At 37.2% G+C, this 22816-nt stretch overlaps 1 protein-coding gene across 3 annotated transcripts in view; it reads left to right on the top strand.

The window, feature by feature from the left end:
* ARHGEF7 (Rho guanine nucleotide exchange factor 7) overlaps nt 1-22816 on the top strand; it is a 254497-nt gene that overhangs the window by 96558 nt on the left and 135123 nt on the right. For all 3 annotated transcript variants that reach the window (XM_037799666.1, XM_037799667.1, XM_037799668.1), the window contains exons 3-4: nt 8466-8550; nt 12551-12681. In XM_037799666.1, the coding sequence (XP_037655594.1) occupies nt 8466-8550; nt 12551-12681 (216 nt within the window). The remainder of the gene's footprint in view (nt 1-8465; nt 8551-12550; nt 12682-22816) is intronic.

Here is a 22816-nt window from a genome sequence, read left to right as displayed (position 1 = left end):
ATTTTTTATTAGGCTGTCTTTTTGTTGTGGAGTTGTAGGAGTTCTTTATATATTCTGGATTTTAAACACTTATCAGATATTTGGTTTCCAAATAATTTTCTCCTATTCTGTTGGTTGCTTTTTCATTTTCTTGATAATGTCATTTGATGCACAGTGTTTTTCGTTTTGATGAAGTCCAATCTATGTATTTTTTATTGTTGCTCATGCTTTGGATGTAAAGTCTTACGAATCTGTTACGTGTAACGAGGTCCTGAAGATGTGAAGATGTTTCCTTATGTTTTGTTTTAAAAATTTTATAGTTTTAGCTCTTACATTTAGGTTCTTGAGCTAGTTTGAGTTAATTTTGTATATGGTGTGAGGTAGGGGCCTACTTTCATTCTTTTCATGTGGTTATCCAGTTTTCCTACCACCGCTTGTTGCAGAGAGTATTCTTTCCCATTGAGTAGACTTCGCACCCTTGTCAAAAATCAGCTGGCCATAGGGAGGCAGAAGAAGACGGCAGCATAGAGAGGAGTGGAAGTAGTTTGTCCCCCTGGAACAACTAATAAACAACCAGGAACAACTAATAATTAATCTGGTTTCAGTGTGGGGAGACAAGTGTGACTGCCCACTCATCATACACCAACCTGAATTGGGAGGAATGCCCAAGATCGCAGCATAAAATCTGTAAGTAAAAACTGCAGATGCAAGACGGGAGCCCCCTCCTGCAACAGCCAGAACTGCAAAGCCTCACAGAGCTGGAGAGCAGCACTCTGCGAGGAAACAAATATAGCTCAGCTGAACTCCACCTGGGGTTTTAATTAAGAAACGTGGATATGAACACCCAACAAGCAGACAGAGGCTTTTGGTGATGACTGACCTCGGAGAGCCGGAGGGTGGCAGTGGACTGGCCCTGAAGGGGGCTTTCTGTCCCTTTTTCTGCTCAGTGGAGAAAGCCTCAGCCATTCTCAGTTCCCAGTGCTCTGACCCAGATACAGGTGGAGATAGCACAGGCTGAGAGAGTATTCAAATGTAATTGACCTTTCCCTATGGGTTGTATTTTCTCTAAAAGGAAGAAGGTGGTGCCAAGCTCTACTATCCGCCTTCCATTCAGAACCAGACTTCTGAGCCTGGGGGAAAACAGCCATGGGGCACACTTCCTTACACCAGTCTGGAGCTACAGGCTGACAGACTGACAGATGCCACCTGCTGGGCAGAAAAGCATAGTGACTTGAGGCCTCATAGGGGGTACCAATCTTCTAAGACACACCCTCAGGGAGATGTGATAGTATTGCCTCCTCCTGAGACCCTGAGCTCATTCTGGTCTGGGAAAACCTGATTGGGGTAACCAAGGAAATCAGATGCCTATACAACAGAAAACTACAACCTACACTAAGAAAAACGAAATTATGGCCCAGTCAAAGAAACAAACTTACATTTCAACTGAGATACAGGAATTTAGACAACTAATATTTAATCATTCAAAAAGTTTAGGGAAGATTTGGCAAAAGAGATGAAGTGTATAATGAAAATACTGGATGTACATAAGGTAGAAATCGAAAGTTCTAAAAAACAACTGGCAGAATCTATGGAAATGAAAGGCACAACACAAGAGATGAAAGACACAGTGGGGACATACAGCAGCAGATCTCAAGAGGCAGAAGAAAACACTCATGAACTGGAGTACTATGCACCTGAAAGCCTACACACAAAAGAACAGATAGAGAAAAGAATGGAAAAATATGAGCAATGTCTCCAGGAACTTAAGAACAAAACAAAATGCAGGAATGTACGTGTCATTGGTGTCCCAGAAGGAGAAGAGAAGGGAAAAGGGGCAGAAGCAATAATAGAGGAAATAATCAACGAAAATTTCCATCTCTTATGAAAGACCTAAAATTACGGCTCCAAGAAGCACCGCATTCCCAGACAGAATAGATCAGAATAGGCCTATGCCAAGACACTTAATAATCAGATTATCAAACATCAAAGATAAAGAGGGAATCCTGAAAGCAAGAGAGGAGCGATCCATCACATACAAAGCAAGCTTGATAAGGCGATGTGCAGATTTCTCAATAGAAACCATGAAAGCAAGAAGGAATAGGGTGATATATTTAAGACACTGAAAGAGAAAAACCACCAATCAAGAATCCTATATCCAGCAAAACTGGCCTTCATATATGAGGGAGAGCTTAAAATATTCTCTGACAGACAATAACAGAGTTTGTGAACAAGATACCTATTCTACAGGAAACACTACAGGAAGCACTGCAGACAGAAAGGAAAAGACAGGAGTGAGAGGTTTGGAGAACAGTTTTGGGCGATAGTAGCACAGCAATGTAAGTACACTGAACAAAGATGACTGTGAATGTGGTTGAAAGAGGAAGGATAGGACCATGTGGGACAGAACGAAAGATTGAAGATAAAGACCGGGACTGTATAACTCAGTGAAACCTAGGGTGCTCAATGAAGGTAATAAAAGGTACAAATATGTTTTTATGTGAGGGAGAACAAATTAATGTCAACATTGCAAGGTGTTAAAAATAGGGTGGGATTGGAGGGCGGAAATACAATCAATGCAAACTAGGGAGTATAATTAACAGAAACATTGTATTGTGCTTCCTTTAATATATAACAAAGGTAATATACCAAAGCTATATGCATACGGAGGAGGATGGACATAGGGGAAGAATATGGGACTCCTGACATTGGTGATGTTGTCTGACTCTTTATTCTACTTTAGTTTAATGCTGTCTTTTCTTTTGTTGCTTTCTAACTGTCATGTTTTTTTTTTCTCTCTCTCTCTCTCTCTCTTTTCTTTTTCTTTTGTGTCTCTACCTTCTTTGACTCTTCCTCCTTCTTTGTGGAAGAAATGGAGATGTCCTTATATAGATAGTGGCGATGGTGGTGAATACATAAATACGTGACTATACAGGGAACCAACAATTGTTTACTTAGGATGGAATGTATGGTGTGTGAACAAAACCATCTTTAAAAAAATGGGTTGATGAAGAAACCTTGAGGGTACTATATTGAGTGAAATAAGACAGACACATAAGGACAAATATTGCAGGGTCTCACTGATATGAACTACTTATAATATGTAAACTCATAGACATGAAATATAAGTTACCAGGATATAGAACAAGGCTAATGAATGGGGAGCAGTTGCTTATTATGAGCAGAATGTTCAACTAGGCTGAACTTAAACGTTTGGAAATGGACAGAGGTGATGGTAGCATGTTGTGAGAATAACTAACAGTGCTGAATGGTGTGTGAAGGTGGTGGAAAGGGTAAGCTCAGAGTCATGTATGTCACCAGAAGGAGGGTTGGAGGTTGAAGGATGGGGATGTATAGAGCAGTGAATCTTGTGGTGGACAATGTCCGTGATTAACTATACAAATATTAGAAAGCCTTCTGATGAACTAGAACAAATGTATGACACTATAGCTAGAAGGTAATAATAGAGGGGCATATAGGAAAATATTTTTACCTGTTGCAAACTATATACTACAGTTAGTAGTATTTTGGCATTCTTTCATCGAGAGTAACAAATGTACTATACCAAGGCTGTGATTCAGTGAAGGAGGGGGGGTGGTTAGGAGTATGGGATGATTGGAGTTTCCTTTTTTTATCTTAATTTCTTTTCTAGAGTAATGAAAATGTTTCAGGGATTGGGGAAGGAAATTAATTGTGGTGTTGGATGCACAGCTGTATAATGGTACCATGGGCAATTGATTGTACACTTTGGATCTTTGGATAGTTATATGTGAACAATCTCAATTAAAAAGAAAATCAACTGGCCATAGATGTGTGGGTTTTTTTCTGAACTCTCATTTCTATTCCATTGGTGTATAAGTCTGTCCTTGTGGCAGTACCACACTGTATTGATTACTGTAGCTTTGTAATAAGTATTGAAATTGGGAAAGTTTTGAAATTGTGAGTCCTCCAGCTTCTTTCTTTTTCAAGATAAATTTGGCTCTTCAGGGCCTCTTGCCTTCCCACATGAACTTGGTAATTCTACATATTTGTGAAGAAGGGTTTTGGAAATTTAATTGGGATTGTGTTGAATCTGTAAAGCTCTTTGTGTGGTATTGACATATTAATGAAATTAAGTCTTCCAGTCTTTGAGCATGAGGTATCTCAGTTTATTTAGGTGTTTTTTAATTTCTCTCAGCAATGATTTGTAGTCCTTTACATCCTTGGTTAAATTTATTCCTAGACATTTTATTCTTTTAGTTGCTCTTGTGAGTGGAATTGTTATCGTCATTTCCTTTTCTGATTGTTTCTTTCGCTGGTGTATAGAAACAGGTACTGATTTTTGTGTTTTGATCTTTTATCCTGCCACTTTGCTGTTATTAGCTTTATTAGCTTTTTTTGTAGATTTTTCAGGATTTTTATATATAAGATCATGCCATCTGATCTTAGGGGGAAAGCTTTTTTTTTTTTAAATAACGTATAAGCATTTAATTGTACACTGACCCACCCCCACCACTGCCACCTCCCCCACCCCCACCCCCATGTGCAAGAACAGCATCCCTGCAGCTCATGGCTGCCACTCTAAAGTCTTTCAATACTTTCTTAGAAAGTTCCTTTTTAATTCTAATTTTCTGAGAGTTTTAATCAAGAAAGGGTATCAAACACTTTTCCTGTCAGTTGAGATGATCATGTTTCCCCCCCCTCATTTATTAATGTATTATATTACATTAATTTATTATTTTCTTACGTTGAACCACCTTTGCATTTCTGGGATAAGTCCAAGTTGGTCATGTTGTGTAATCCTTTTGATGTGCTGTTGGATTTGTTTTGCTATTATTTTTTTGAGGAGTTTTATGTCTATATTCATGAGGAATATTGGTCTATAATTTTCTTTTATTGTGATATCTTTATCTGGTATTGGTAATTTTTGTGTTTCTAAGAATTTGTCCATTTCATCTAGACTATTTTAATTTGTTGGCATACAATTGTTCGTAGCATCTTCTTATAATCTGTTTTAAGTTTGGTGTTATGTCCCTCCTTTCATTTCTGATTTTCAAAGAACCAACTTTTGGTTTCTATGTTTGCTTTTGTGAGCCTGCTATTGGAGTTAGATTTGTTAACATCTTATTACGCCAGAGCAGTATCAACCTTGACTGCCCATTGATTGGTCTGGGCTGTGGCGTGAGAATCGGGATTTTTTTAACCTTCTACAGGAGATTCTTATTTACAGATTATGTTGAGAACCAGTGTTGTAGAAGGTACCTGATGGACGGCTTGGAGACAATGGAATATGATTTGTGCTTCCTTCCTTCCTTCCTGTTTCCTTCTTACCCTTGCCAAGAGTCAGAAATAGGTTGCTCTTAACACTGGGTAGTTAAGTAAATGAGATGATGTCAGGTGGGAATGGTGAAGGGTAGGATTATTCCTATTTAAGGTGAGGCATTTATTTTTATTTAAGCACTGAACAGCCTTATGGAACAATTTATCATTTTGCATGTCCTGCATATCTCTTATACACAATGACTTGTTTTTTTTACTGATACTTCTATAGAAGTTCTAATGAAACTTTTTTTCTAATTACCATAGTAAAAATTTTCTTGCTATCTTATGATTTTTCGGTTTTGCTTTTTGTTGAGTAGATTCCTATTTCAGGAAATGGTCTGTTATCTTTCTCTAGAGATGATAAAATAAAACATTCTGTTGGCTTGGAATGTGCATCCTTTCTCCCCCACCCCCCTACCTGCCCCTCACCCCATTAGCAAACATTTCTTTCATCTCATTGTTTAGTTTCCTGTTAAGTAATGTGGTGTATATACATATTCACTTCAGTTCTGATGTCATAGTGAAGCCCATTGGTGGGCAGTTTCAGCCAATCAGTGTTTCTTGGTATCCAAGTAAGAAAGATATATAGTTCTGGAATAACAGGAAACTTCATGTTTTTAACATCCTGTTATTCTCAGTTTCGTGACTCGCTGCCTCACCATAATGAAGGTTAGTAGAAACTTTATATATATATTTTTTGTAGAATACCATGACTGAATTCTCCAAGCTCAAGAATTAGAACTTAAGAGCTGAACGAGATATACAGATTAGCATTTTAAAATGAAGAGAACTTTCTTGTTTTACATATAAGGAACCTGAGGCCTAGTAAGGTTAATACTTTCCATTGTTTAAAGAAAACACATTTTTATCCCATGTTTATCATTTTTTAAATGTAGATTAATGTAAATCAACTTAGATAATGCTTTTATCTGAGTTGGTATTTCTTTTTAAAAGAGATATTACAACAAATGAGTTAAATTCTATATAAGGTGATTCTAAATACTGTCTATTTTAAAGGGTACGTTTTTTTGTTGTTGTTGTTTTTTACCAGAAGACTGCTTCATGAAGTAATTATTTCATACTTGATCTATTTTAGAAATGGCATCAATAAGTGTATATAGAATGCTTAGATATATTAAAAAAATTTTTTTAATTTAATTCGAACTTTTAAAAAGTGAATTCTGCTTTCAGCTGTCTTCTTGAATCTTCCAGTAATTTGATGGCCTTCTTTCTTGAGGGAGTTTTTCAACTTCGAAGTTTCTTTATTTTGTTTATTCATGTTTAAATAAATAAACCTCAGGCCTATTTTTATTCATTATTTCAGAAATTGTAGACAGAAGACCCATTAATTGAAAATGATATTTTTAGTAAGAAAGCAATAATTATTCAAATTTGTAATAGCTTTTCTTAGCTTCTCTTTATGTGAATTCCATTTAAAGTTAAATCTTAGCATCCACGGGAGGGATAGTTGGATGGATTGGTTCATTTACCATTCTCTATAAACATTAACTCAAATGTTATTACTGTGTGCCAGCCATTTCGCTAGGTTTGGGGAGATGCAATGTTGTTGTAATAAGAGTTGTTCATTGTCTTTGTAGATGTTATATTCTATGGCAGAATACAGACATTGAGCCTAAGATTATAATTGTTATAAATGTGTACTGCCAGCATATGTTCGTGGTACCTAATTCTAGTCTTGTGGGGGAAGCAAGGTAGAGGACTCTTAAGGAAGGGCTCTGTCAGGAAGATGAGTAAGCCTTAGCCAGGAAAGGGAATGGGGGTGGGGGAGATGGGAAGAGAAGAAGGAAGTTACTGGCAGGATCTGTTGAGAGGTCTGCTGAATTAGAAGAACTTTAAAAAAGAGGATGGTAGAGCCCAGAATGAGGGGGAGAGAGGTAATAGAAAACCTGGAGAAGAACTCAGTACCAGGTTGTCAAAGACCTTGCAAGAGTACATTTAAGAATTTTGGACTTTTAGACTGCAGTGCCATGGGAAGTCATTCCTGGTTGTCAAAGGGTAGAGGTGTTCAGAACAATGAAAAGCAATAAACCATTTACTAATATAGAATGTTGTAGAAGACCCTCAGTTTACTATGTATGTGCCGACATATAAAGTACATAATTCACTAAGTGTTTGTCTACTGATACTCATTCCGGGAATCACTGATCAAGTTTGTTCATTTTTGCCTCAGTGAGAGAAACCTTGAAGTATAATTACACAGTGTAATTTTTGGTTTCTATATGTTTTTATCTGATGTTTGCACTTGTGAAACATAGTTGTGGATTATTTGACTATTTATGCATTTGGGGGTTATTTGGTGATCAAAAGTTTTATATAGTCTTTAGACAGTATTTAGAATAAGAACTGTGTTTTAACATGTGAATGTGTGTATGTGCAAATATGTATGCTCGCATACAAAAACACAGTTTGGGCAGGATGATGTACTTTATCTTTCTCTGTTTCAGTATTGGTAGTATAAAGTGACTGTCAGTATTATCTAACTTCATCATGTTCCTAGATACCTAGATAGTCCTAAATTGAAAAAAAGAAAAAATGCAGACTCAAACCAGTTATGACTCTTGGCTTTGTATTCGGTTGTAAGGGTGAAAACATTCCCCTTTTATGTATCTGTTTCACTTCTGAATGTTTGTTTCTCCTTGTCTTCCCCTTCTGTTACTTTCATTCACTTTGTGTTTTCTAACATTTGTGTTTTTCTTTTGCTGTTGTAAGCTGGGGAATAGATTGCCATTTTAATTTTTTTCTTCAATTAGGAAGGGGAATGAATTATGCCCTGCCAAAAGTCCCCTCTGCTTTAATCTAAGAGGAAAAGGATATAAAGTGACAAAACATTATACCACTGACTATGGTGTGCCAGTAGCAAATCAGGCTCCATGCCTCGGGTTATAAAGATGAGGTACAGCAGAGGTCTAGGTAGTTGATCTTTAGGAAACTGATCTATGGCCAAGGGATGAAACTATGGATAAATGAAGGAATTCTGATTGACTATCTTTATCTCAAGACTGAAGCTGAGCTCGCTTAGTCTTCCTCTCTCAGATGGTGCCTTCATCTTTATAATTTCAGACTGAGAATCCTATACACATGGATCCTGACGTTGCTGGGAGAGCTTAATTTATCCTATACCTAATGTAAGACTGTACTAATTTTGCTTGTTTAATTTTTCCTTTCAGACATTTGATGCAAATGATTTGTATCAAGGGCAGAATTTTAACAAGGTCCTGAGTTCCTTAGTGACTCTAAATAAAGTAACAGCAGGTAAGACTCTTTTCTTTTCTTCTTTTTTTTTGAACTTGAGGGGGTGGGAGGACAGAACAGGGAGAAAACCTTTAGTTTCTGTTAGCAAGGCACGGTGAGCATTATTGAATAAAAAAATAAGTTTCTGTTGTATTACATTTTTGCTTTTGCGGTGAATTTTTTTTATTAGCAAAATCTTTCTCATGAAGTCCTCTGGTAGATATCAGGTGTTTTACTTGCTGTAGTCATAGAGATTTCTTACCTAAAAGTATGACAAAGTAGATATTCCCATCCACATGGGAAGAATCGTGGGCTGTTGTAGAACTGGAAGCACCTTACTCTGTGTTTTCATTAAGAGTTTGTGCTGATTAAGAGCTTGTATCCAGTAAGCAGTATGTTGTAGAGAGGAGCTCATAACAAAAGGAGTGCTCAGTGAATTGGCCCTCTAAAGTGAACATCTACCTAAGATCAAGGTTTCCTGAGAACTGTTACAATACCTAAGATACGTGGTTTGAAATGTTCTGCAGCTCCCAGTTGTTGCCTAAATGGAGAAGGGTAGGAGTTGGAGGTGAGGAGAGCTGTGTTTTCCCTGTCTCCACAGACTTCTAAGACTACAGTAAAGGGACGAGTTTTCTGTTGTCATCATCTACATCGAGGCTATCTGAAAGAAGTCTTTATGCCTCTTCCAGTGGAATCCCTGAGGAATTCTATCTTGAAGCACTATGAGGCTTAAAAAGAAGGAACTTTAGTAGCTTCTTGTGTTAAGGTGTTTTTTTGTTGTTGTTGTTGTGTTTTGTTTTCTGTTTGCAGATTTGAAATTTCATATATGTTTGAGAAAGAAAATTTGAGATGTCTATTTTGAACAGACAGCTCTTTAAGTTGATTTTCTAAGAGTCTCTTAGTTTCATCTTGGCCCTTCAGCTTTGGGGCTTTATTTACTTCACTGTATCTAGAGTAAGGACTGAATTTATAATTGGGGCTACAATTCCTAGCTCTAAGAATCCTTGGAGTGGAAGAGACTGTCCTTAGTGCCATCTTCTAACACATACTTTGTCTTTAGATTGATGTTTAGGAGCCACTCCACTCCCTGTATACCAGGGTAAGAAGTGGGCAAAGGGAAATAATGCCTGGTGTTTCTGATTATGGAAGAGCAGGAAGTGAGGTCTTACCAGTATAGAAAAACATTTGGAGCTATTTCTAATTTCAACATGAGCTGTCATAGCAGGCTACTGCTGTCCTTGACTCTACAAGCATATGATTGGACATAGCTAAGTTTTCATAGGTTGACTTTCTACGGTTTGAAGTTGGAATTCTTTGAGTTTACTCAGATGAAAGCATCTAGGAAATACCAATAAATTAGAATCTGTATAGTCAAGTAATAGGAAAATGTCTGGAGACCCTAAATCCAGGAGAAAGAACAGAGATGGGAATGGAAAGGAGTGATTAATATTTAAAGAGAAGAAAAACAAAGATGGGTGTAAAATAATTAAAATCATCACATCATTTAATGTTTTGTAAACAAGAATATTGGTCGCATTTTATAAATGTAATTAATTAGACCATGAGACTCCCTTCTATATCCCTACATTGTAAAATGATAGCTTTACTATGAACAAATAATAAAGAAGAAAATTAGTTTCATGAAGATATGGATGACATAGAAATGGAAATTATTATGTGAGATCAAGCACGGAGTATGGCATATTTACATTTTATAACCACATGTGGTAACTGTCTTAAAGTAACTTAAGAGTATGTTTGTGCCTAAGAGTTTTGAATGAGGTATCTTAACAGCTAATATATGTCTCTGTGGCAGGCAGGGACAAGAATAACATAGATAAATAAAATCTATAAATAATTCTTAATTTGAAAACTTCTCCCATTGAATATTTCCTGAAGGTTGCTTACAGAGTGGTAAATTTGAATTTCACCTTAGACTCTTTCCCTGTCTACATTTTATATGAAGATGCTTGTTAGTAAAAGCAGTGGACAAAATGATGAGGGGGTAATGTGATTGTGAATAATTAAGGTTTAACTGCTGTATTGTATAAATAATAGAGAATGAAAGAAGCCAGGATCAAATATCTTGTGGGCACATATCACCATCATTTTCACTCCTTTCTTATGTAAATGTATTTCCCATGTATTCTGATATCATTGTATGCACACTGGATGTAAAATATGTGGGACTGTTCTTTAATAAATTTTGAAGTTATGAAGTAAGCTTGTTTTGAAGTTATGAAGTAAACCTCAGTTTTTAAACAATACCAGCTACTTCTCTCAGATGGAAAGAAATTTTTGCTTTTATATTTGTTGGCTGCTTGCTCTTAATTTTTGTTTTGATGTAGGAGCGAAGGAAATGACCATATCTTTTTAGATTTCAAATTTAAATGACTGACTTAATAAGATAATTCCAACTCTTGTTTCTGGGGTTGTTGGTCTTCTTGAGAAAATTTTTCCATTATCTTCTCTCTACTTCTGTTGCTTAAAAATTCGTTTGTGTTCTCAAAGCATTTATATGAATCTTTGCCTTTTAGTTGGACAGAAGATTGGTGATAGGGAAGTAAGGGATGATGTCAGGATACCTTCATTGTACTAAAAAAAATTTCTTTGGAAGTTAATATCAGTAGAGCACCATGGGGATATGGCTGATAGCCACTGTGGATAAAATCTTTATGAAATATCTTCAGTAGCTGGTTTTTGTGCAGGATTACATAAAGCTGTTAAAATCACTTAGAGCCTGTGTCATTATGAAGTAGAAAATACTGATATGGAGATTACTCATAGCCCTAAGCAGGACCTTAGAATTGTAGGGAGCCCTTTAGAGATGACCTGATAGGAATTAAAGACTGATATGATAGGTTTGTTTTAGAACAGGGTTCCCAGACACAAATGTCTATAGAGTCAGACAGGCAACATAAAAGAGAGAAGTAGGAAGGGAATTGGGTTGAACTGTATATGGCTAACGCAACTTAGCCCTGGGCCAGTTTATCATAATGTAATATAGATCCAGTGTTTTGTATCTTAAGTTTTTCAAGAAAAACTGAAAATCTGTTTTTTTTCTGTAACATCTTTAGACTTCTAAATATTGACAACTGATTTGAAACTTTCTTGTATGCTATATGAGCCAATCCATACATATCTACCAAAAAAAATATGACCTGGAGATTACCAGTTTAAGAATGCTTCTGTAGGAGGCTCCCTATTGTAGCTTTAGGAAATTGTTAGAGACATGCACCTTGAAACAGTGATTTCCCTAGAAAACTTTTTCTCACAGCCTCATTTAGTAAAAAATTTTTATTATTGAATTACTTCTGAGAAAGAGGTTGCTAGCATTTACTTCTTGGTTGGCCTAAGTCGAGTGTCTAATCATGAAGGGAATTCAGAGAGAGTAGAACTAAGCCCTTTGAACATTTGTTTATTTTGATCCTTTCATCAACACTGTGAGATGAACAGAGCATGCGGTACCTTCATTTTGAGGAAATGATCCCCAAAATGTTCTCTCTGGCCGAAAAATACAAAAGGACTTTTTTGTTGGTTTTAAGAGTCTTTTCCATTTGTTGCAAAATAATTCTTATTGCTTGTTACCTGAAGCATAATCTTGGAAATATAAGTATATGGTGGTGATGCGTTGGGGAATGAGTACTCTGCCAAATAGTTTGAGAGGCTTATTTTTCCAGGTGAAGGGAAACTATTAAAAATAATTGTAAAACATTTCAGAAGTAAGATACTTTGTGGATATATTTAGTAATTAACTTTGAAAAATTATACTAGGAAAGAACTGCCATATAGTTATCTCCAGATAATTTCTGGAAAGGTAATTGGGGAATGAATGAAAGTCATTTATACAGTAGACAAAGAATTTGTTCTTTGTCTGTTGCATAAATGACTTGCTTTGTTGAGGTCTTTTGGTGTGTCCCTCTGTGGCTGTCCTGTTTTTAAAGCCTAGTGCTTAGTGAGGGTGCATGATATCAGGCATTTTAAAGCTCTTTCTTTTTTCTTATATGCATGACCACTTCAGACATTGGACTAGGAAGTGATTCCGTATGTGCTCGACCTTCATCTCATCGAATCAAATCTTTTGATTCTCTTGGATCCCAATCTTTACACAGTCGGACTTCAAAATTGTTTCAGGGCCAGTATCGAAGTTTGGTAAGTTTGATACATATGTATATTTGGTTATTTAAGTTTAGATATTATTTGGAGCTATGAATTTGTATATATGTAACTAGAAAGATGTATATGCCTCTTCTAATGTAGTGTTGGATAGCTAGAGATAGTTTGACTTTGCCTCCATTTTCAAGTTATCCAGATAATATGCTTAATGAGTGCTTTTTGAGAAACTTGTTTATTTTGGGGTGGTCATATCTTAGGATTCATAAATCTGTTTATCTAGTGATATGTATGTTTCAAAATACTTCCCTGGCTACTTGGGTGGTATTTTCTTATTTGCTATACACAAATATGCAGAAATATGAAAATAAGAAATGTATATGTAAAAGTGCTTAGAGGTATAAAGAAGAAATGGTTAAAACTTAAGAATCTATATATTGTTTTCTCACTTCATAAAAGCATGACCTGTTGTGTTTTATTGAGTTAGGATATACTTTATAAAAGAAGGAATCTTTTATTGTGGCTGGTAATGAGATAGGGAAAGAAATTAACAGTCATCCTGGAAAGTGAAAAAAAGTCCATTTATAAATCCTCACAGAGAATACAGCCTGTGAGTAAAGAACATAGTGTTTAACAGGGAAATTGTAAGAGAAATTAGGAAAAGAAAAAGTGTAGTACTGAATGGAGAAAGTATGGAAAGAAGCCATCACAGCAGTTAACATGGACTGAGACAGCTTCTATTTGCCATTGTGAAAACACATGCCTTCGTTTGAGCTAATGGGTGATTAGTACTTCAACTGCTAATGACATACTTCTCTTTCATGCAACATTTTATAGTAATGTCAAAACATGAAGTGATCATGTAACATTTTAAGTGGAACGTGTATAAAAGGTGAATCTAAAGAGAACCTGATTCGTCTAGAATATTTAGAGGATCATGGATTTCAGTCTGCTTTGACACAGATAGGAATATAGCTAAGTAAGCTAATGGTGATTCTCAGGAAATAAAAGTTAATTTGATTAAAGTTATATTTTGTGAAGGGAAATTGAGTTTAGTTCACAAAGCAGTGATTAAAAACTGAAAGATATAGAGGGAATATTAATTTAATATACTCCTTAACTTTTTTAACTTAAGCCAGTTGTTACTGCTATTTATCTGTGATTGTTTTTCTTAAAGAAGTTCCGTTGCCTCATTTCTGATTTTGCTTATGGTACATGTATAGAGTAGTTCCTCAAAGCACTCCTATGAGAGTAGGTACTATTGTTTGCCACACTGGAACAGATGACTGACAGATACAAAATACAGTCATGAGGACAACTAGCAACTGAGGTGGTAGTTAGGTAAGATATTCTTAAAATGAAAAAGATGCAAGCAATGAATAAGTAAAGTGTGAGCAAAGGAATTTAAAACAGCACCCTTAAAATACTGATCTTTGTTTTGGGAATAATAGTGTGTCATACAATTTCAAAACTAAGCTTTATTTTAATGAGATTACAAAATTGGTGTTCGAGAAACAAGACATTGCTTTTTTAGCTTCAAGACTTTATTTTGGAACTTTTGAAACACATAAAAGTAGAAAATAATATTTGAACCCATCACCCAGCTTTAAATAAACATTTTGCCATTCTTTTTTTATTATACATTATTTTTAATCTAAGAAAATTGCCTCAATGTGTTATTAATAAACTACACACAGAAAAATCTAAGGGAAAAGAAATGGCCATTCTTACCTAGCATGGTCATTTACCATGTTGTATGAAAGAGAAGTCATCTCAATAGCACCTAATCAAAATAAGTGCCAATCATACATATGATTTTGAGCATCCGTTTTCCTCAAGCACAGAGAGAATATTTGTGAGGTTTCCCTTCTTTTGTCCTTTCTTTCAGTGAAAAGTGACTTGATCTCTTGCAGCATTTCTTCTACCTGTGGTGATTTTAAAGTGTAGTCCCTCCAGGCGGTCTCTTCACTATGCTTTCCCCATCCAGTCCCATCCCACCCAGGTGCAGGGCCTCTAGCATCTGTTAATCAAGGACTCCAGACTTTCTAGCATCTGTTGATCAAGGACTCCAGACTTTTCTTGACTGCCTTCCTAATTTTGTTAAGTAATCTTGCTTTAGCACTAATCACTCATTTCACAAAATGTATTCCTAAGACATGTAGGAAATTATTTTGAAATCTTTTCAATTTCCCTGAATAATAAACACAGAAAATACAGTTCTTCTTTAGCATACCATTTGTCATCAATTATAAGATCTTTTCCTTCTTAAACATTTTAACACATCTGAAAGTAGCATGTGTTTTACAGCTGATGGTATGTCATAATTTAATTGACAATATTTTGTGATATGTAAAATAATCTGGTATCATATATCAAAATACACTTTGAGGAAACTGAAGTGCAGAGAGATTAAGATATTTACTCAGGATCACAGGGCTGGGAAATAAAGTAACCTTTGGTGTAGAAATTAGGTCTTTCACCTCTTTCTCGACAAGCTTTTATTTCTCTATAAATGAAATTATAGGTACTTCTAGGAAATGGAGGAGAGGTTGTGTGAAGGCAGATAATTAGGATAATTTCAGAACATTGGATAAAATTAAGTACTTGATTAAGTTATATGAGCAAGATGTTGATGTGTTGTGCTTTGATAATAATTGGAAAGCTGCCGTGAAGAATAAAGCGGTAGTTTTAGATTACTATTCTCAAAGGAGGTAACTAGAATGGGTTCGTCACTCCCTTTGGGTTATAACAAGGAGAAGAACTTCTTCAGGCCCCTCATATTATGAATTTTTATTATAAGTGTAATAAAAGTGTACAAAAGTACACGTACCACAAGTGTACAAGCTAATGAGAGTTTTAACAAATTGAGCATTCCTGTGTAACCAGCACCAAGCTCAAGAAAACAACACATGACCAGCACCCTCAAAGCCTTTGACTTTTTTTTTTTAATTTTATTGACATTGTTCACATACCATACAGCTATCCAAAGATCCAAAGTGTACAATCAATTGCCCATGGTACCATCATACAGCTGTGCATCCATCACCACAATTAATTTCCTTCCCCAATCCCTAGAACATTTTCATTGCTCCAGGAAAGAAATTAAGACAAAAAAAGGAAACTCCAATCCTCCCATACTCCTAACCACCCCCCCTCCTTCACTGAATCACAGGCTTGGTATAGTCCATTTTACTGTTGACAAAAAATGCCAAAATACTACTAACTGTAGTATATAGTTTGCAATAAGTATATATAGTTTCCTATATGCCCCTCTCTTATTACCTTCTAGCTATAGTGTCATACAGTTGTTCTAGTTCATGAGAGAGATTTCTAATATTTGGACAGTTGATCACGGATACTGTCCACCACAAGATTCATTGCTCTATACATTCCCAGTCTTCAACCTCCAACCCTCCTTCTGGTGACATACATGGCTCTGAGCTTACCCTTTCCACCACCTTCACACACCATTCAGCACTGTTATTCTCACAACATGCTACCATCACCTCTGTCCATTTCCAAACATTTAAGTTCGCCCTAGTTGAACATTCTGCTCATAATAAGCAACCACTCCCGATTCTTTAGCCTCATTCTATATTCTGTTAACTTATATTTCATGTCTAACTACATATTATAATTAGTTCATATCAGTGAGATCCTGCAATATTTGTCCTTATGTGCCTGTCTTATTTCGTTCAATATAGTGCCCTCAAGTTTTCTTCATCAACCCATTTTTTTTAAGACAATTTTGTTCACATACCATACATTCCATCCTAAGTAAACAATTGTTGGTTCCCTGTATAGTCATATATTTATGTATTCACCACCATCGCCACTATCTAAATAAGGACATCTCCATTTCTTCCGCAAAGAAGGAGAAGAGTCAAAGAAAGTAGAGAGACAAAAGAAACAGAAAAAAAAAAGAGAAAGGAAAAAAAAACATGACAGCTAGAAAGCAACAAAAGGAAAGACAGCATTAAACTAAAGTAGAATAGAGAGTCAGACAACGTCACCAATGCCAGGAGTCCCATACCCTTCCCCTATGTCCATACCCCCATATGCATTTAGCTTTAATTTATTGCCTCTGTTATATTAAAGGAAGCATGATACAATGTTTCTGTTAATTATAGTCCCTAGTTTGCCTTGATTATATTTTCCCCCCAATCCCACCCTATTTTTAACACCTTGCAATGTTGACATTCATTTGTTCTCCCTCATGTAAAAATATGTTTGTACCTTTTATTGCAATCGTTGAGTACGCTAGGTTTCACTGAGTTATATGTTCCTAGTCTTAATCTTTCGTCTTTCGTTCTGGTGTCCCACATGGTCCTATCCTTCCTCTTTCAACCATACTCACAGTCATCTTTCTTCAGTGTACTTATGTTGCTGTGCTACTATCTCCCAAAATTGTGTTCCAAACCTCTCACTCCTGTCTTTTCGTTTCTGTCTATAGTGCTTCCTTTAGTGTTTCCTGTAGAGCAAGTATCTTGTTTACAATCTCTGTCACTGTCTGTTAGAGAATATTTTAAGCTCTCCCTCATATTTGAAGGACAGTTTTCTGGATATAGGATTCTTAGTTGGTGGTTTTCCTCTTTCAGTATCTTAAATATATCACCCCACTTCCTTGTTGCCTCCATGGTTTCTTTTGAGAGATCCCCACATAGTTTTATCAAGCTTCCTTTGTATGTGATGGGTCACTTTTCTCTTGCTGCTTTCAGGATTCCCTCTTTATCTTTGATGTTTGATAATCTGATTATTAAGTGTCTTGGCTTAGGCCGATTTAGAAGTATTCTGTTTGGAGTACACTGTGCTTCTTGGATCTGTTATTTTAGGTCTTTCATAAGAGATGGGAAATTTTCATTGATTATTTCCTCTGTTATTGCTCTGCCCCTTTTCCCTTCTGTTCTTCTTCTGGGACACCAATGACATGTACATTCCCGCATTTCGTTTTGTCCTTAAGTTCCCGGAGATGTTGCTCATATTTTTCCACTCTTTTCTCTCTCTGTTCTTTCAGATGCATTGTTTTCCAGTTCCTGAGTGTTTTCTTCTGCCGCTTGAGAGCTTCTGTTGTATGTTTCCATTGTGTCTTTCATCTCTTGTGTTGTGCCTTTTATTTCCATAGATTCTGCCAGTTGTTTTTTTTTGAACTTTTGATTTTTACTTTATGTATGCCCAGTGTTTTCATTATGCGCTTCATCTCTTTTGCCATATCTTCCCTAAACTTTTTGAATTGGTTTAGTATTAATTTTTTAAATTCCTGTATCTCGGTTGAAATGTAAGTTTGTTTCTTTGCCTGGGCCATAACTTCGTTTTTCTTAGTGTAGGTTGTAGTTTTCTGTTGTATAGGCATCTGATTTCTTTGGTTGCCCCAATCAGGTTTTCCCAGACCAGAATGGGCTCAGGTCTCAGAAGAAGGCAATAATATCGTGTCTCCCTGAGGGTGTGTCGTAGAAGATTGGTACACCCTGTGAGGCCTCAAGTCACTGTGCTTTTCCGCCGAGCAGGTGGCGCCTGTCAGCCTGTAGCTCCAGACTGGTGTAAGGAGGTGTGGCTTGTGGCAGTTTCCCTCAGGCTCTGGGGTCTGGTTCTGAATGGAATGTGGGTAGTAGGGCTTGGCACCACCTTCTTCCTCTTAGAGAAAATACACCCCACAGGGAGAGGTCGTTTACATTTGAATAGTGTTTCTGCCTGTGCTTTCTGCCACCCCTGTCTGGTCAGAGCACTGGGAACTGCGGATGGCTGAAACTTTCTCCACAGAGCCAAAAAAGGGACAGAAAGCCCACTTCAGGGCCAGTCTGCGACTACCCTCCTGTTATCCACAGTCATTCATCACCAAAAGCCTCTGTCTGCTTGTTGGGGATTCATATCCTGTATCGAGCAGCCCACATTTGTTAATTAAAACCCTTTTAGGAGCTCAGCTGAGCTATATTCACTTGCTGGGAGAGTGCTGCTCTCTAGGACCCTGAGGCTTTGCAGTTTGGGCTGTGGGTGGAGGGGGCTCCCGGCTTGGATCCACAGTTTTTACTTAACAGATTTTATACTGCGATCTCGGGCATTCCTTGCAATTCAGGTTGGTGTATGATGAGTGGACAGTCACGTGGTCCCCTGCAGTTATTCTAGATTATTTACTAGTTGTTCTTGGTTGTTTATTAGTTGTTCCAGGGGGACAAACTAGCTTCCATTCCTCTCTCTGCCACCATCTTCTGTCTCCCAAAGCCTTTGACTTTAATAGTAAATATTCGTTTTACCTGCGTTTGTATTTTATAAATGGGATTATACAGTATATACTGTTTGTGACTGGCGTCTTTTGCTCAAGCTAATATGTTTTTTTAATGCTGTTTTATTGAGCTATATTCACATCCAAAGTGTACAATCAGTTGTTCACAGTGTCATCACATAGCTCTGCATTCATCACCACAATCAATTTTTGAACATTTTCATTCCTCCAAGAAATAAAAATAAGAATAAAAATAAAAGTAAAAAAGAGTATCCAAAACATCCCATGCCCCCCATCTCCCCTGTTACTCATTTACTTTTTGTACCCATTTTTCTACTCATCTTCTATACACTGGATAAAGGGAGTATGAGCCACAAAGTTTTCACAATCACAGGGTCATAGTGTATAAGCTATATATTTATACGATGGTCTTCAAGAATCAAGGATACTGGATTGCAATTCAGCAGTTTCAGGTATTTCCTTCTAGCTATTATAATACACTAAAAATTAAAAAAGGATATTGATATAATACATAAAAGTAATCTCCAGAATGATCTTTCGACTCTGTTTGAAATTTCCCAGCTACTGAAACTTTATTTTATTTCATTTATCTTCACTGTTTTGGTCCAGAAGGCCTTCTCAGTACTATGATGCCAGGTCCAGGCTCATCTCCAGGAGTCATGTCCTGCGTTGCCAGGGAGATTTACACCCCTGGGAGTCGTGTCCCACCTAGAGGGGAAGGCATCAAGTCCACTGGCCGAGTTGGCTTAGAGAGAGAGGCCACATCTGAGCAACAAAAGAGGTTCTCTGAGGGTGACTCTTAGACTCAATCATAAGTAGGCTTAGCCTCTCCTTTGCAGTAACAAGCTTCATTAAGTGCAACCCCCAGGATCGTAACTAAATTGACAGAACCCAATGCTTGTGAGAATATCAGGCATTTTCCAGGTGGGGAGGTTTAATATTTCCATATTTTCCCCCAGTACCTCAAGGGGGCTTTGCAAATACTTTTTATTCTCTGCCCACATTACTCTGGGATGTATCGGGGCTTCGTGCTAACCTGTACAAACTAACCAGATCTCATTCCCTTTTAAAGGTTCCATGTAATTATGATGTTTGAATAAACTGACCATACAAGTTAAATTATATAGTGTACTACAGAAAATACACATTTTGCTCCAAATAAACATATCTTCCTTTGGTTTTACCTAGAAGTTGAAGTTTTAAATCACTGTCAATATCACCCTATACCCTTTAGTCTGATTTACCTTAGTCCTAACCAAGTGCATTTTGTTCATACCTCCAATTGAAGTCTGATCTCTTTTTCACCTTCTTTAACAGCTGCTGTTCAGGGTAATGCTGACATTCATAGCTGCCAAACTCTGGTTCTTAGTCTCAGGTATCACACAGATACCGGAAGTTCCCGAGACCGACCAGATTATAGACAAATAGCTCATCATCTCAGAATTCATATATTTCCATTACAACTCATGAGTAGATGTGACTGCTCTAAGAGCTACAATCTAGGAACCTTTACTATAAGCAGTCCCCTCGTAACCTATGCTCTCGTACTCAATTCTCAAGAGTTTGCATGTTATAGTTAATCCATATTAGTGAGGTGTTATAATGATTGTCTTTTCATTTCTGCCTTATTGCTCTCAAAATACTGTCTTCAAGGTCCATTCACCTAGTTGTATACCTCACAACTTCATTCCTTCTTGCCTCCGCTCAATATTCCATTGTATGTACACACCACAGTTCACCATTCTGTTACCAGTCGATGTACCCGTAGGCCACCTCCATCCATTGAGCATCATGAATGCTGCCACCATAGATACCAGTGTACATATATCCATTCATGTCCCTGCTCTCAGTTGACTTCAAGTATATACCCAGTAACAGGGTTGCGGGACCATATGGGAACCCCATAGTTAGTTTCCTGTGGAACCACCACACTGCCCTCCTGCTGGGTTGCACCGTTCTACTTCCCCAAAACAGGGAATAGGTACATTTCCCTCCACATTTTCTCCAGCATTTGTATCCCACTGTTTATTTTTAAACAGTTTTATTCACATACCATATAATCCGTCCTAAGTAAACAATCAGTGATTCCTGATATAACCGTATAGTTATATGTTCACCGTCACCATCTATATGAGGACATTTCCATTTCCAGGATTCTGAGCTCAACAGACTCTAAAAGCCTGTGTTTTTATTTATTTGTTATTTTTTTTCCATCAACCCTGCCTCCTCTCTGCCAGAGTACACCTCAGGGTTCCTTTCCTGCTTGCTCCAGGTTTATCTGTGCTTGTAGCTTGTATTCAGTAGTTTACATTTGTTAATTAAAATTGCAGTTGGAACTTGGTTCAGCTACCTTCCCTTGTGTTCAGTTTGCTAATGCTTCACTGGAGAAAGACTATTGGCATCTGGAATACCTCTGTTAGCTTGGAAGGCACGTGGCTGGCATCTGCTTGCTACCATGTTGCGTTTCAAAAGGGTGTTCTCCAAAATGTCAATGTCAGCTTCCAGTGGCTGTCTTCAAAATGTGTTTGTCTCAGCTGCAGCTCCTCTTCAAAATGTGACTACCAATTGCTCTCCAGAATGTCACTCACAGCTACTCTTGGGGTGTTTGTTCTCCCTTAGCTTCTCCGGAGTAAAAGTCTGCTTCCAAAGGCGATCTTCAAAATTTCTTAAGTTGCAGCCAGCAAATGAGCTCCTTCTGTCTGAGCTTTTATAGGGCTCCAGTGAACTAATCAAGGCCCATGCTGAATGGGTGGGGCCACCCCGCCATGGAAATTATCTAATCAGCACTTCATCTCCAGTTGGGTGGGTCACATCTCCATGGAAACAACCTAATCCAAAGGTTCCAGCCTAATCAAGACTAAGTACATCTGCCCCCACAAGATTGCATCGAAGAACATGGTGTTTTGGGGGACATAATATATCCAAACTGGCATACCTTGCTCCTAGTAGAGACTGTTTCTTTTTCCCAGAGGAAGTGTTTGAACTCCGCCTACCATGCCATTGGGGGAGGGGCTCCAGCCTCTGCTGTTTGGGGGTCTTTACTTAGAGTTATTCACCATGATGTCAACCCTTTCACCCATTCCACACTGGTGTATGCTGTGTGCCTGGTCATGGATGTCCCACAAACAGTTCCAGGTTATTTACTAGTTGCTCTAGAGGACTAACTAAATTCCACACCTCCCTATACCACCATCTTGTCCCCGGATCCAGCCTAATGTATTTTAGACTGTCATAGAGTGTCATATTGATCCTAGAATATGAGAAGCTATAGTTTCAGGAGAGCGTTTTTAAAAAGGAGGGAGAAAAACTCACAGTGCTAAAATAATAATTAAATATATCCTTTCCAGCTTCCAGTGACATTAGTGACAGTGGAATGGAACTTTCCTTACTCAACTGTTGTGATTTTAGGGTGAAATTGGTGTTATAGAGTGCGTAATTGAAATATAGTTCTTTTTCTAGAGTATCCGTATGTCAGTCTGTCTTTTTATCTTGCTTTTTGATAGAATACCTCTTGGTACTTGTTCTCTAAGGAGTCTGTCTTTAGAATAATATGATATTTTTAGGTATATATTTTATAAGGTCTATATATCCTTCAATATCAAAACTGGTGAACAAAGAATTTGTTGAATTGGACATTTTCAAACAAAGCTAAAATGATTACCTATTCTCTGTACCTCCTGCTCACCTCCCCTCTCAAACGTTTCCCTGTTTTTTCCTTTCTGGGCTATTTAATTTATGAAGATAGAATTCTTTAGTGATTTGCCCAAACTTGTGCCTCAAGTTTAGAGAACTACTGTATTGTTTGCATTTGTGACTGTAAGACAATTTCATTTATGTTTACAATTTCCTAACAAGATACCATAACTACGTCTTCTTAAATTCAGGCCGGCATTGTATATATGGGAGGTTGCCTCAGCACTCTATCACTGAGTTTTA

The sequence above is a fragment of the Choloepus didactylus genome, chromosome 12 (assembly GCF_015220235.1).
Source record: "Choloepus didactylus isolate mChoDid1 chromosome 12, mChoDid1.pri, whole genome shotgun sequence".
In the NCBI taxonomy this organism is placed as follows: Eukaryota; Metazoa; Chordata; class Mammalia; order Pilosa; family Megalonychidae; genus Choloepus; species Choloepus didactylus.
Note: the sequence above shows the minus strand (reverse complement) of the source record. Positions and strands in the feature narration are given on the sequence as shown.